Genomic DNA, 14624 nt, shown 5'->3' with positions numbered 1-14624 from the left:
AAGTCTTGTCAGCCCCACTTTTACAAGAAGTGCTGCCTGGCTTTTGCTACCTGCATTAAACAGAGGCTATATTATCGCTGTTCAATTTCTAGAGTTTATAATGCTACAAGGAGGGGGGAGGCAGGATCTGAGAAGATCTCATAGCAGACTAACTGGGTGTATGGTATTCTGAGAATCCACACAAGCAATTACAAAAGACTGAAACAAACAAACAAATAAAACTACATTTCATTTAACATAAGGATAAAAAAAATTCCTTTAAAGTGCTTCTTTTCTGAACAACCATGGCCATGGTCATTGCATAAAGGTTTTGCTTTTGCATGACAGTAAAAAACAAGGTTCAGTCAAGTCCTCATTCTGCATACTGCTTTCCCATGTTCCTAGATGGTTATTTATAGTTTGGGCCAATAATGGATTCAGTAGAGTTTGGGTCCAAAAATCCTTTCTTAGGTCCTTCCTATTTGGATAGTTATGGACAAAAATGCCTCCAGAGAAATCTGGTTCCGTATTGACATCAGCAGGTTCCTGAAAACAATGCCAAGAACAGTTTGGTGGCAATCCACAAGGGCTGATTTCACTCCCTTGTGTCTTTCCCAAGGTAATAAAGCACTAGGAGTTAGTACTTTAAAAGAGAACATAGTGGTGGAGTGAACTAGATTTTGCCTGCTGGTAGACAATTCCGTCCCTGAGCAAAATGGGCTCATGGGCAGCCCAGTTACAGATGAATCCAGCACAACTGATTTCTACAACACTCCCTAACCAAGAGAAGAGCTGCGAATCATTCCTCTATCATGACAGTAGGAAAATGGAAATATATTTTTCTGCATGCACTGTTGTACATGTTTATTACTCAAGGGCTGTAATATTTATCTGTTCTGTTTTTGAGCTGCTGTTTTTAATATCTTATTTGTTAGAACTTTTTTTTTAAAAGTTCACAGCATATCAAAAGCAGAAAAGCTTTCAAATGAGAATTCAAACTATTTTTCACCAACATATGACTGAAATGGAAAAAATTAAAGGCCATCTATTTAAAGCTCAATTAAAGGCAGAATTATGACACACTGTAATCCAAATTCAAATGGATTGTAACAGGATAGTACACTACATATTTAAGGGATATGGATCCTAAAAAATCTGCTCTGCTTGTCCATTTTGACAGGACAGTTTTTGTATGGAAGTTTTAAAAGCTCTGCAAAAAACATTATTTTCCCTGGCTGGGAGTGAACAGGGATTACACTTACTTTTTCAACTATATCAATTGAGCCAGAGATCTCTTCCAGCTTTGCTTACCTTTAAAAAATCCTTATAGCAGCACCAGCCTCATTGTAGATAGGGGTCTCCCTGCTTTTGCTGCTAACTGGAATGACCATGCAACTCCACTTTATCATATGGCGATTCCAGGAAGCACCAGAGAATGGAAGACATTTTTCTGCAAAGATCTTAGCATCACTGTAAGGGCATCTGGATTTTTGTAAGTTAATAATGCAACATGGAAGTAATAAATTCTTTGGCCATCTTGTGCATGTAAAAAATTGCTCACGAGGCACAATTTAAGGCATTAGTATTAACCTTTAAAATCCTAAATGGTTTAGGGCCTGCCTTTACTATTACTAACCTGTCTAACAGTAGAGACCTGCAGTAGAGGCCTTTTTGAAGATGTGCCCTACTGTAAGAGGCATGTCTTTCTGGTACCCACAAGAGGGTCTTCTGCACTGCTCTCAGGCAATGAAATGCATTTGCATGGAAGCTGCATTCGTCCACTACTCTGTCTGCGTTTAGAGGATGTGTAAATATCCATCTCTTTATATGTTACTGGATACCATTCCTTGCCAAAGAACTTTCTCAGAACAAATTAATTGTGTACATATGCTTTTATAAACATCAGAGCTAAATAATACCACTATAATATTGCTGGGGTCGTGTGCAGAGATATTTGATAACCTTTGGCAGCAAGAAATGCTGATGTATGTTATTCCCAAAGCCAGCATTTAATCATTACTTTAATCACTGCTGTTCACATCCTTGGCTGATGATCACAAAAGAAAATAGTGTTAAAGAGTGAAATCACATCATTAGAACAGAAGAGCTATTTATGTTAATATCAGGGAAAAATGCACACTTTTCTTCATCCTCCCAACAGTAAGCGCCAGACTGGATCATTAAAATTATGCCCCTGGACAGACATGAGAGGCTGCTTTATACAGGGTCAAACCACAGCTCCATCTAACTCAAGGCCAGGGAATATTTTTGTGACCAGGAGCTAGACTTTTAATAACCTATTTTTCAGTGACCAGGGGCCACAGGGACATTGAAGTGATGTGATTATATCATTAGAAAGGGAAGGCCAATATTTTTTACCTCTTTTCCTACAACTGGGAGGTTTTTTTATTTTAAAAAGTATTATCTTACTTTTTGTTTTGCAAAAAAGAAATACACATACAAGCATGCAAGCCCTCAAAAACGGCTGCTGTTTGGTGGCTTATCACTGACTTTTGGCAATGAAATCAAAGGAGGGTTCCAGAGGTTGCAAAAAAGCATTCTGGTGAGGCAGCATGTGCCCCATCCTGATTTAGTTCACTACTGTTTATACTTAATGATTGGCAACAGTTCTCCAGCAGAGTCTTTTCCAGTCCTGTTTGGAAATACTAACTTAGAATTTTTTGTGTGCAAAGTAGATACTCTATTACTGAGCCAAAGCCCTTCTCCAGATGTTATGGGATCTGCATAATGGGGAGAGTTTCCGTAAGTGACAAATCACTAGAAAGGTTCTGTGATGCACCTTCCAAGGTCACAATCTGTGCAACTGTCAGAAGAACTGAGTCAAAGCCATGCCCCTTGAGATCATTAATAGTCCAAGCCTTTTTTCTCCACCTTCACCTTCCAAGAACCTCCACTGAGGCTTTCCAGTGCTGTGTTTCCTGCCTGCAATCCTCCAGGGTCCTTGTCAGCTCTTCACATTCCTGCTTCTGTTCCTGCAGCTGTTGATCTGCTGCCTTCATTTCCTGCTGGGAGTCAGCAAGCTGCTTCTTGACAGATCCCAGGGCACCCCGGCAGGACTCCAACTGCACATGCAATTCCTGTTCATAGAGATCAATCAGGAAGTTCTTTCTACATCAAGTGCCACAAAACATACAGGAGGGGAGAGAAAATGTCCCCACATTTAACAGATAAATCAAGTGCTCCAATCTTCATCCACTCTAAGGAGCTGAATCTCTGTAGCAATGGAACTTGGTTTTTCTAAAAGAAACTTTGAAAATGACGACTGAAACCTGTCCCCTTTGCCTCCATTTGTTGGTCTTTCTTTTGGGTTGTATCTTCTCTCACTGACAGTGTGCTCAATAATAATAACTATAACTATACAAGGCAGTGTTACTCAACCTTGGCAACTTTAAGCTGTATGGACTTCAACTCCCAGAATTCCCCAGCCAGCAGCTTAAAGTTGCCAAGGTTGAGAAACACTGATCCAAGGAGCTATTTCTTTGCCATGCAAATATGGGAATGGGAGAGGGACAACTTTTCCTCTTGTTCTTCCTTTAGCACCAGTTGCATCAAGTACCACAGGGGTAAGTAAGAAGAATTTTACTTCTATTGGTGAAATATAGCCTTTGGATATATTTCATCTCCTAGGAACTCTGCATTCCACTGACACATAGTGAAGCAAGTGGGTGAGAATACATATTAATAAAGAGATGACAAGTTTTATGAAGTAGCATTTATCTAGAACAGAACGGATGAACTTCTGAGTACTCATAATTTGGAAGGGGGATGCTGTGGATGGGGCAATGATGCAAAATGGGCTGGGATTTTCCAGCTTATAAAGCTTATACTTTGTGTGGGTTTCCTGCCCCAAAATGCTTCTGATTTTTGGTAATGATATTGTTGAAATCTAGTCCCATGATCAGAGGTGGCTGTGCAGACTCCCCCCAAAAAAGTAGCTTGTGGTTGTATGCTGCCTTGCGCGGTCATAGGTTGTGTCTCCTGATCTAGAGGCATTAGCTTTCTCCCAGATATACAGAGCGTGGAAAAGAAACAGACATTATTCAAGTAGCTTTCAGTCTACATGAAACATATAAGACAACACAATGGATGAATGAGAGTTTCACAGAGTGTCTATGTGAATGGGAGTTGGGAATAAGTCTAAGGAAGGAAAACTGAGAGCTTACAAAAATACCAAGGTAATTTATTATTCATAACTTTTATATCCAATCCAGTTGCTGAGGGTTCAATATGTCGTTTTTTTCTGGGTTTTCTTTTATTAATTTTTTCCACAAATCTCTTAGGTAGGCTACATTATACTTAGAGCAGTATCCAGGCTAAATCACCCAGTGAACTTTACTGCCAACATCTGAATCTTGATCTTCTAAATCTTAATCTAGCACACTAACTTCTATACCACAATGAAAACTGTCTCAAAAATGAAAAGGATGTGGCTCATCAAACAGAAAGGGAGGGGCTATGGCTGCAATTAGGCCAATGTGGGTAGTTTAAAAGTAGGAGTCTTCCTATGCATGGGAAGTGGGAACAGATTTCATAGAGAGATGGCAAAGATTGCTGAGCACTTCCTTTCTCCCCAGGGTATTCCCCCTATCCCATTTGGACTTCTTTTTAGTTTTACCTGCCTAGAAGAAGAGCAGCTGGGGAGAACAGCTGTAAGTGCAGTTAAGAGTTCAGCACTGATCTCAGGTCACTGCTTTACTACCTGAAATCATCTGCTGCAGCTGTTTACCATAGTTTATGGTTGAAGATGTAAATCTGCAGCTGTAGATCCAATACGTCTTTCCAGGCATTCACAAAATCCATCTGGGATGGCCAGCATTCATGCATGGACAGCAATAGCCACTAAAATGTGAACGTTCATTGAAACATAAGCTACATGCTCCCTACTTCCTGGGCAGAAAAGAAACCCAGCTAACTCAAAGAACAACAAAGAACATTGCACACTAATGGGATATTTCTAATTTAAAAAACAACAAAGAACATTGCACACTAATGGGATATTTCTAATATTTGTTTAGTTTACAGACAAGCTAGGGCAAAGCAACTCTCCCTCCACCTCCACCCCAATTCCTCAGTCAACAAAATAGGGAAGAATACTGGCAACTTTTTGGTTGTGTGTGTATGTGTGGTACTTAGACACTGTTCAGTATGTTTTTTATTTTACAATAAAAGCAGATAGCTGCTGCTCTAAGTGATATTTTAGCTTGATTCATAAAGTGCTCAGCAGCTTGGCTATGTATAACTCAAGCCACCATTTAGAATGGTGGCCTAGATGCTTTTAAAGGAAAAAAGAAGAAAAAATAGGGACCACAGAACTACAAACATCCTCACCTAAACTTTTGTCATCACTTCTAAATATCATCTCCAACTCAATTTTACAAAAATGAAACTAAACCCTGGGACAAATATTTTAGCCCAGATCTAAAGTACAGTATATCAAAGTATATTGGAAGTAAATAAGTGTTTCTGAATTCCCTACGTGAACCTCCTTCTGCTCCAGTGCACTTACAGTTTTCTTTCTCTACATCCAGCATTGCAAATTGTTTTAAGTGTTACTACCTTTGCAGCCAAATGTTGTAAGGCATCGCATTTCAAAGTTGAGAAAAACCACAAGTGACCCATTCCCCATAAAAGCCTAAATAGCTCCTAAATAGCTATTTCAATATTGTAGAATTTAGAAGTCTATTCATATTTTGAAATGCATATAAATTATTTTTAAACTGATTTTTTGACCATAACCTAGGGACTGTAACTGGAAGGGACCAAGGGGCTGGACTTTTTGCCTCCCTTATGTGGCATAATACTGCTCCAGAGATCAGATCAGCCCCAACTTTCTTGGCTTTTTGAAATGTAATGAAAACTTGACTTGAAGTGAACCTTTGGGAATTGATATGCAGGGGGAATGTTGGTTACTGGTTTACAGGTTATTTCTCAGCACATGAGGTAACTGATTATATTACTATTATATTGTTAAATTACATTTTAATACTGTTATTGAATTCAGGTATGTAAGTTGCTCAGAGTTGGATGACATGCAAGCAGCATAAAAGCCTAGTAAATAAAATAAAATCACTAGTGTATCCAACCTGCTCATGCTGTTGTGACTTTTGGATAAGGGCTTGCACTGCTTGCATTGCTGCATTCTGGCATGATGGAGAATGTATCCGGGACTGGGTTGTCCATTGGTGCTGAGGTGAGCTAAAGCTCAGGGGATAAGTGTGCCATACGGTGTCTTCTTCTGGTACAGCTTTGGCATTATCTTTAAGATAATGCCCCATGTTCTTTGATTCAGCAACAGCCAACTGTAAGGAAAGTAGAGGAGAAGTAAATCCTAATCAAGTGAGTGTTGGTTATTAAATAGATTCTGGTGTGCAGGTACTGCCTAGAGTTTCAGAGCTGGGATTCCAGTTTCTCTAATTGTTGGCAGTCAACTTCAGATGGCATTGTGGAGGACAAGAAACATATTTAAAAAGCAGACCCTAATTTATAATTCTATTTAACAACCAGAAATAAGGTAGTACAACTTACGTCATATTGTATTTGGAAATAAAAATTCCATTACTTTTCCAGTATTTTTCAACAATTGTTCTCTATGGTACAGCTTTATACAGCTGCAGTAAAATTATAACATACAGTACAAAACATCCCCATGAAGCTGTACTGGGGCAACTGGCTGTTTGTTTTCAAATATTTGCCTCCTGACTGACATTTATTCAGCCTGTTCGGATCTCAGATCGGTACTTCGGAGTCCCCTGCTTTGCATTCAAGAGGACAGCTGCTTATATCCCTAATTCAGCTCAGCCCTAGAGTATTCTATAGCTAGCAAAGGAGTATTGCTCAAGTGGGAAGACCCATCTGCAAATAAAGAACAATATGAGTTTGGGTCTCCTCCTGGATATTTAGCAGAGTATGTTTCAAGGACATCCTCTAAAGGAAGAAGAAGTAGCCTCTGTTCATTCAATATTAACATGTGTGAGATGAGGGACATATATGGCCTGTGCAGTCTGAGGCCATGGAAATTTGGGATTTCAAAATACTATTTTTACTAAAAGTACATACTGTACATGTCTACTTGATATCAAATGGGAATTTAACACATCACTTTCTTAAGCTTGTTTAATGATAGGCAAATACCCCCCTGCAGTATTGAAAAAAACTTAGGATTAAATTTATTCTTACAAGTTATGGGGAACACTTTTGGATATAGGACCTCCCTCAGATGAAAAACAAAAGTTCAGGTGGAAAGTTCACATCCATCTTTTTTTTTCTCATAAAAATAATTGCTATCAATTTTGTTGGTTTAAGACTTAGGAACCAGCAAGTAAGCGTGTGGCCAATAAACCAGATGGCTTTTAGGAACCAGCTCAGATAATTCAGTTCTATTACACAAGGGCACAATCTGCTGAAAATGTTATACCAGCTGCCAAATGTTCCCCCTCTGCAGCAGAATATCATGCTCTCTCATAGCTTCCATTCATTTCAGTGGGGCTTATGCCACAGAACTTTCTAATGAATGGTATATTATTTACATTTTTAAAAACGTTTTCTACCATCAAAATATGTACAGCACATCAAGGTTATCACAACTGGACCTTGTTCACCTACAAAATAGATTATAATTTAATATTTTACACACCTTTGTGATGCTTTTTAAAGTATATCGCAAAGATTCAATTTCTTCTTTCAGGTCCTTCACTTCCTCTAGATCTCCAATTTTACTGGCTTCCTAGTGTTCAAAAACAAGCAGTTTCTCAGAAATGGACAGAGAAAGAACAGAGAAACATGAGAAGGCAAATCAATCCAGTGCTGTGGCTGAATGTGATTATGCCTTTTTTGAGAATGCTTGTGGTGGTAAACATATGGATCTTTGTTTGACAGAATGACAGAAAGAGGGGCTGGTTGGGGGGTTGTACCAATTTCTGAATGTCTGTTTTTAAGGCAGAGATGGTCTTGTCTTTCTTTATGTTCTGTTCTTTAAGTTTATCCCCCAAAGTGGTCAATTCTGTAATCCTGTAAGACAACAAACCAGACACAGATGATGTATTAGTCAGGAGAATTAACGAGTAACTCATAAATGATAAGTACTTTATATTTTTGAGATCATTATAAGGATACAAATGTTCCAATTCACACATCATCTTTAAAAGGCTGGAGAAAAAGAGCTGAAAGTGGTTTGATCACAACATGCAAGACCACAGAATAGTAGGAAAAAAGCAAATCCAGCAAGAAACCTTGTGTTGTTGACAAGAATGCTCAAGAGGAGGTAGAGTATGTGTATACAGTGCAAGATCTGGAATCACATATTGGAGGCAAAGAAAATAGCCTATATCCTCCATGGGTCTGGTTGGCTCTCCTAGGCCGCTTTTTCAAGGAGCGCAAACTTAAAAAGTCAATCCTTCAACCAGCATTCCATCATTTAGTTTTTTACTTCCTGCCAGATGTATTGCTTGTATTGACAAGGAACATAGGAGATTGCAAGGCTCTTGTTGATAATGCTGTTCCTTAGGGACGCTCTGTGTTTTTGTGTGCATGTGTGTGTGTGTGTGTGTGTCTGGTTTCCTGGGTCCCCAAGCTCAGGGTCCACCAGTATGCTCATGGTTAAATCACTGGCTCTCCTATCTCAACTAGAAGCCTAAAGACAGATACATTTACTATCATATAAATGTTCATACATCTAACTTTACTAAATCAGAAATATGAAATATAGTCCTGAGAAAGGAGTTTTACTTACACACACATACACACAGCTGTACTTTGATGCAGAAGTGAGATGCATCTGATGGTTATGACCAAAAATGTATTCAATAAGAAATGTATCTGTTATTATTTAAGATGCCATTACAGTCTTTGTTGTTTTTGCTAACAAAGTCAGGAAATCAGGATGTGATTTTTAAAGTACCAGCCTCTAATATATTTATTTGCAGTTGCCTTGGGCCCCATAAAGCTCCAATGAGGATGAGAAAGAGAATCCTGGAGAGCTAATTCACTGTCTGATAAATAGGTGTTTTATGGCTAACCATGCACACTACAACAGTCATTTTATAGGGTAATGTGTTCTTAAGATTCCAAATGTGTCCCCAGTCCAAAAAGGTTGCCTATCCCAGAATGGGCCTTTTAAGTCTTGATGTCCTTTAACAATCTGTGTTCTAGAAATCAAAGACACAGTAGTATCTTCTCACTTGGAGTTTAGAACAGCCTTTTCTCCATCCCAATGACTCTGTAGCTGGATCGTCTCTCGGACTTTCTCCCGAAGCTGCTTCTCCAGCAGACAGGCAGAGCTATTCTCAGACAGGCGCAAATTGGAATCCAAATTGAGACAGGCAGTTTGGAGGCGGCGGGCGGCTCTTGCCATGTCAGTTCCTGCTTCAGCAAGTCCTCTGGTAATGAGAGAATAAAATCTCTTCTCGCTCAGAATTCTACATACATCATTACCTAACATTACCTCTGTGGTGCAGGAGTGGCATGTTGGTAATTGCCAATAATTTTGAATTGCTGCTTTGTTGTTGTTGTTGTTGTTGTTGTTATTATTATTTATTCTGAGCAAAACTAACAGGATTCAATGTACCACAGCAAAACCTGGTCTTCCCCCATTCAAATTAGAAATATATACTGACATTTTCCAGGTATATCAGGTATAGGAAATTTAAGATGTCTCTGAACTGCAGAGTCACAACCTGTGCAGCCAATGCTGAGGGATGTTGTGAGATGTAGTTCAGCAATACCTAGAGAATGACAAGTTCATCGTCCTGTTTTATACAAAAATTATAACTGAAAGTATTTTTCACAAAGTCTACCTTCACAAACAGTATGATGCTGGAGGTTTATTACATGCATTTCTTATGATAAAAGCAATATTAGAATCATACAACTATAGAGTTGGAGGGAGACATGTCCTGCTCAATACTGTAGTCAAATTAAAGCATTCTCGGTCAAATCTTTATCCTCTTCCTGCTTCCAGTGGAAGGGAGTCCATCAGCTCTCTAGTAAATCTTGCAACCTATATCTCAATCTAATAGCAATTCTATCTTGTAGTGTAGCTATACAGTGCCCACTTTTGTATTTGTCATTCTATCTGAAAAAGAAAGCTACCCTATATGGCCAATAACCTTATGTATTTAATGATTGATTGTGGCCGCCCATTTTACTGTAGTAACTCTGGATAGTTAACAACATATGAAAATACTGTACAAAATAAGAATAAACAATACTCTATAAAACCTATAATGGGAACTGGGATAAAAACCAATCTACAGTATATCACAGCAACAACCTCATGGGTTCCAGCTGACTACCAGAGCCCCAAGTCTGGGAATACATTATTATATTGTAACCTCAGAACTCTAATCTCCCCATGGCAAAGAATCTAAAAGTATTAGTAAACTTCCCTTACCAGGCAGGCAGCAATGCCTAACTTGACCCTCCTCCTAAACCCTTTTACTAGCTCTAGCCAGTGGAAGTACTGATGGAGCCTGTTCTGATGGTTTCTTCCATTATGAACCTCTCCAGCCAAATGAAGGATGCTGAAGCATTCAAAGCAATGAAGGTTCCTGACTTAAGGACAATTTCCACCCATCAGGTCACAAAGTATTTTGTTCCAAGCTTGGAAAGTTTGCATACACACTTTTACACACACTTTTACACACACACACACACACACACACACACACAAACATTGATAACACCCAACTTTTTAAAAAATTAGGGCTTTGCACAAGGGCATAAGCACCAGGGCATCTCATTTTCAGAGCATTCCTCCCTCTGGTACTTTTCTGCAGAACAATGAGAACCATTCTTATAGCAATGCTAAACTTAGATAATACCCACTTCTCCACTGTTGTGCGAAGCTCTGCAAAGTTACCACGGAGTGTGGCTGCTTGACGCCATAGCAGGAGAATCCCACTGTGTTCATTGCTGAGATATGAATCGTAGCTCTGGAAAGAACAATGGCACAGGGTAGATTCTACCACTGTAACATTTTATTGATGGAGGATAGCAAATGGGGTCACCCATACCATTAACACTGTTTTAAATCAATCTCCTATAGCACCAATCAGTATGATACATAGGAACCAGGGGAAATATAGTGTTCCAGCACAGGCAAATAGTAGGATTACTGAAGGCATTATTTACCTACAATTTACTGACTTCCCCGGGGTGGGGTGGGGGCATTGCGAACTATTATGAACTTTTGGAAAAGCAGGATCAAAAATATTAAACAAATACATTACTTGTTTTTTGTTATTAATGTTAATTTAGTATCTTGAAAGATTATAAGTGAAAAAGATATAAGTAATAAAGAAAATTATAAGAAAAATACATTACTTATAAGTCATAAGCACCATTCTGTTTCTAATAAACCACACTCTGAAACCAAACAGAGAAACTGCTACATCACCCTGAAAATATAACAAAACTGTATTCTTCTCCACTCTGCGTAGTGAGGTTAGCATCATCTCTGGCTGAGCAAATAAGAGTCTGAGCTCAGAAACTGGCTGATCTATGGATGAGCTAATATCATGTTATATAAATCAACATATCTGAATGTTTGTTAAAGTCATATGAGAGGATCATTGTTATGAAGATAATAATACTAGACAATAAACTTTACTGCTCAGATGCTTAAAATTGGAGTTTTCTATCATTGGGTTCAGGCCATCTCGCAGAAGGGCCTTTAATAACACTGGAATAGTTGCAGTACTGCCTTAGTGGACTTAATTCCAAAAAACAGTTAATGAATAGCAATTTTTAAATGAGGCTCTACTATAGTTAGTAAGCAGATTAAAGGAACATATTTGCTGTAGTAAATATGATATTGGAGACAGCAATTTAACTAGCTTAGATTATTCTAAATAATGTCAGAAATTAACATGGAATCAAAATGATCAAGACTAATGTCTAGAGAGCTAGAACTCATATTTGGGGAGGATATAGTAAAAAAAAATCCTATCAACCTGGTTAGGGCAGGAAAGCAGCGGGAATCTTATCCTCCAAATATGTACACATAGAAATATTCACAGATTGTGATCTGATACTCCTAAGATTTATGAACCAATCCCAAGTAAACAGAGAACCAAAAAGTACAACTCTAATATTGCAACTCATACATAATCATTAATAGACATGCTGATCCAAAAAGAAAATTGATGGATAAAGGCTAGGTATTATATATTTTACTACAGACTTTCTCTATAGTAGAAAAAATATTTGTAGGCAACATACTACAAAAACCAGGAAGCTTTCTTTCAGGGAGGAAATGACAATTGTTCACATCTTTTCTCTGTCTATTTTCTAATCTGGCAATCATATCCTTTCTGTTCAAAGGAACTAGTCCCCTTCTCCCTTTAGATGCATTCTCTTTGCTTTTCTTTTACAAATGTATGCTTTTGTTGGATAAATCTCTAAAAACTATGGGTGGAGCATAGCAATAAACAACTGAACAAAGTTATATGCATATAAAAACAAATCCATAGTAAAATTATTGATTTGGAATAATATCTTAGAATTCATGAACTTGGTGAATTCGCCAAATTCATATATATTGTAATATCTCCAATAAATTTGTGAGTTCATTTGACCATTCTGAGAGATGAGTCGGTTATTTATTGGACTAAAGCCTATTTACATTTTTCTAAACAAAAGCTCGATATTTAGTGAGCTTGAATAAACATAAAATGGAGTTGCATTATATGCTAAATTGAAACTATAACCCGCCCCCCATTTTTTTTTCCACTGGAAAAAGAGAGAAACAAGAAGTGAGATGGGAAAGTCAACCCTTCCAACAAAACAATATGTGAGGGCAAAATCAGGTATGATTATAGTCATGCAATTAGTAACTATGCAGTTCTTGTTAAAGCTGATACAAAGTTGATGAGGACCTCCTAATCCAGACTGGGATGAGATTGAGGAGGAACAGGCTTGTAATCCTCTGTTTAAGGCTTTCCAGATCACTCCCACCCCCAAAGCTTACTTTGTGCATGGAGCAGAAGGCTTCAATTAGCAAGGTGAGATTACTAGAGAAGAGAATATACAGGCTGTAGCATTTCCCAAAGCAATGGAACTGGATAAACATTATAGTTAATACTATGTTCTTATAATTGAAAACTGTCTCCTGGGTGTAGTGGTATCAGAAAGGCTGAGATTAATTAACTCCATATGTCTCTTACCTTGTTTTTCAGCAGCAGCAATATGATAAAGAAACTGGAAAGCAAATGCTGGGACTGAATGAATTTATAAACAGTTGACCCCACTTTAATATTAAATTGATAAAAATCACCAAATAAATAAATGCACAAATAAAAATGTAAACAAATTATCCCAGCACATTATGATAATGTCACATGGAACCAATGGATGTCTAATCACAGTGTAGTAAGCCATTCCAAAAAATTAAGCAATATTTCCTGCCTTTGTACCAAAGGGATACCTTCTGTTCTAGTTCACTTCTCAGCCTGTGCATATCATCAGCATTCCTCTCTAGCTCCCCAGCTAGTCTCTGTTTTGAGCATTTCACTTCCTCCAGCTGTTCCTGAAGTAGAGTGTTCATCTGGGAAAGGGTAGCACTTCTACAGGAAAACAAAACAAAGGGCACAATAGTATTATTATATTTAAATTTTCCTAGATGTCTTTATGCCCATCTTTTCCTGGAAACATTTGAAAAGAAAGCAATCTTTTAGGCTTTTTCCATATCTTCCAGAAATTAAAACTGCCAAAGGAGTTTATGCTTCTTTAGTAAAACTATGGAATAAAGCACATCCAAGGTTCTGAAATCATTCACACTGTGGCCACTTCACCTGTTGGACCAGTACTGCTGACAAAGTTTGGGTTGAGGATGCAGGGCCGGGAGAGAGAGATTTGCCTGAATTTATTATCGCTTAGTTTAAAACTCAAGAATTATTGCATCAAGACTGTGGGAGCAACAGCCCTTAGCAATTACTAAGAATTCTTACTGTAGATCTGACTCCTATCTGTATAATATTTCAACACCAAACCCCTTCACTGATCCCTTGGAGAAGACTTCTCTGAGAACTAATTACCAGATGATGATGATGATGATGATGATGACGACGACGACACAAACAACAGTGTAGAAAATGTGCCAGAATTACAAGAATGTGCCACTTTCTATTACAATTGGTTGAACATATCCCCATTTAAGGGGAAGGGAAGCAGAAAAGACAGTCTGATGGCTGGTTTTCTGTAAACAAAAGGATTTCAATTCCATAATGTCCCTCCCTACTGGAATGGCACTATCAGGCACAGTTTTATCTGAATAGTAGTTTATGCTACGTTTCAGGAACAGAAAACTTTATGAATTTATGTTTCATTATGCCCATGTGCCCCAATAATTCCATGTGCTATAGGAATGATGAGGTCCACTTGGGTATGTTCTGCTTAATGTAGCCCATGGATTATTACATTCATAGTAGTTTACTGTTCAGTTTTTTTGTTTAACTGAAAAGCTAAATTATTTCCTGCGAGACAGTAGAGTGGGGTAGAATCAGCTGTCCTATCTCCTTGCCTTATTGTAAAATTATCTGCATACGTGTTCAACACACACACCTCTGGAGAAAAGTTTAATTTTACATTCAACCATTATCTATAAGATTGATAATCAATTCTGGAATTGA

The 14624-nt window shown here is 38.1% G+C and overlaps 1 protein-coding gene across 1 annotated transcript in view; it reads right to left on the bottom strand.

Moving 5' to 3' along the window:
- The window catches only part of CROCC2 (ciliary rootlet coiled-coil, rootletin family member 2), a 104811-nt gene that overhangs the window by 69523 nt on the left and 20664 nt on the right, over positions 1 to 14624 (bottom strand). Inside the window, exons 7-13 of the mRNA XM_063307787.1 lie at positions 13397 to 13559; positions 10822 to 10931; positions 9177 to 9374; positions 7911 to 8007; positions 7634 to 7723; positions 6084 to 6299; positions 2878 to 3077 (exon numbers count right to left, since the gene is read on the bottom strand). Of these exons, the coding sequence (XP_063163857.1) occupies positions 2878 to 3077; positions 6084 to 6299; positions 7634 to 7723; positions 7911 to 8007; positions 9177 to 9374; positions 10822 to 10931; positions 13397 to 13559 (1074 nt within the window). The remainder of the gene's footprint in view (positions 1 to 2877; positions 3078 to 6083; positions 6300 to 7633; positions 7724 to 7910; positions 8008 to 9176; positions 9375 to 10821; positions 10932 to 13396; positions 13560 to 14624) is intronic.

Source organism: Candoia aspera, chromosome 6, assembly GCF_035149785.1.
Source record: "Candoia aspera isolate rCanAsp1 chromosome 6, rCanAsp1.hap2, whole genome shotgun sequence".
Taxonomy (NCBI): domain Eukaryota; kingdom Metazoa; phylum Chordata; class Lepidosauria; order Squamata; family Boidae; genus Candoia; species Candoia aspera.
The sequence above is the reverse complement of the archived record's forward strand: the minus strand, read 5'-3'. Positions and strand labels throughout refer to the sequence as shown.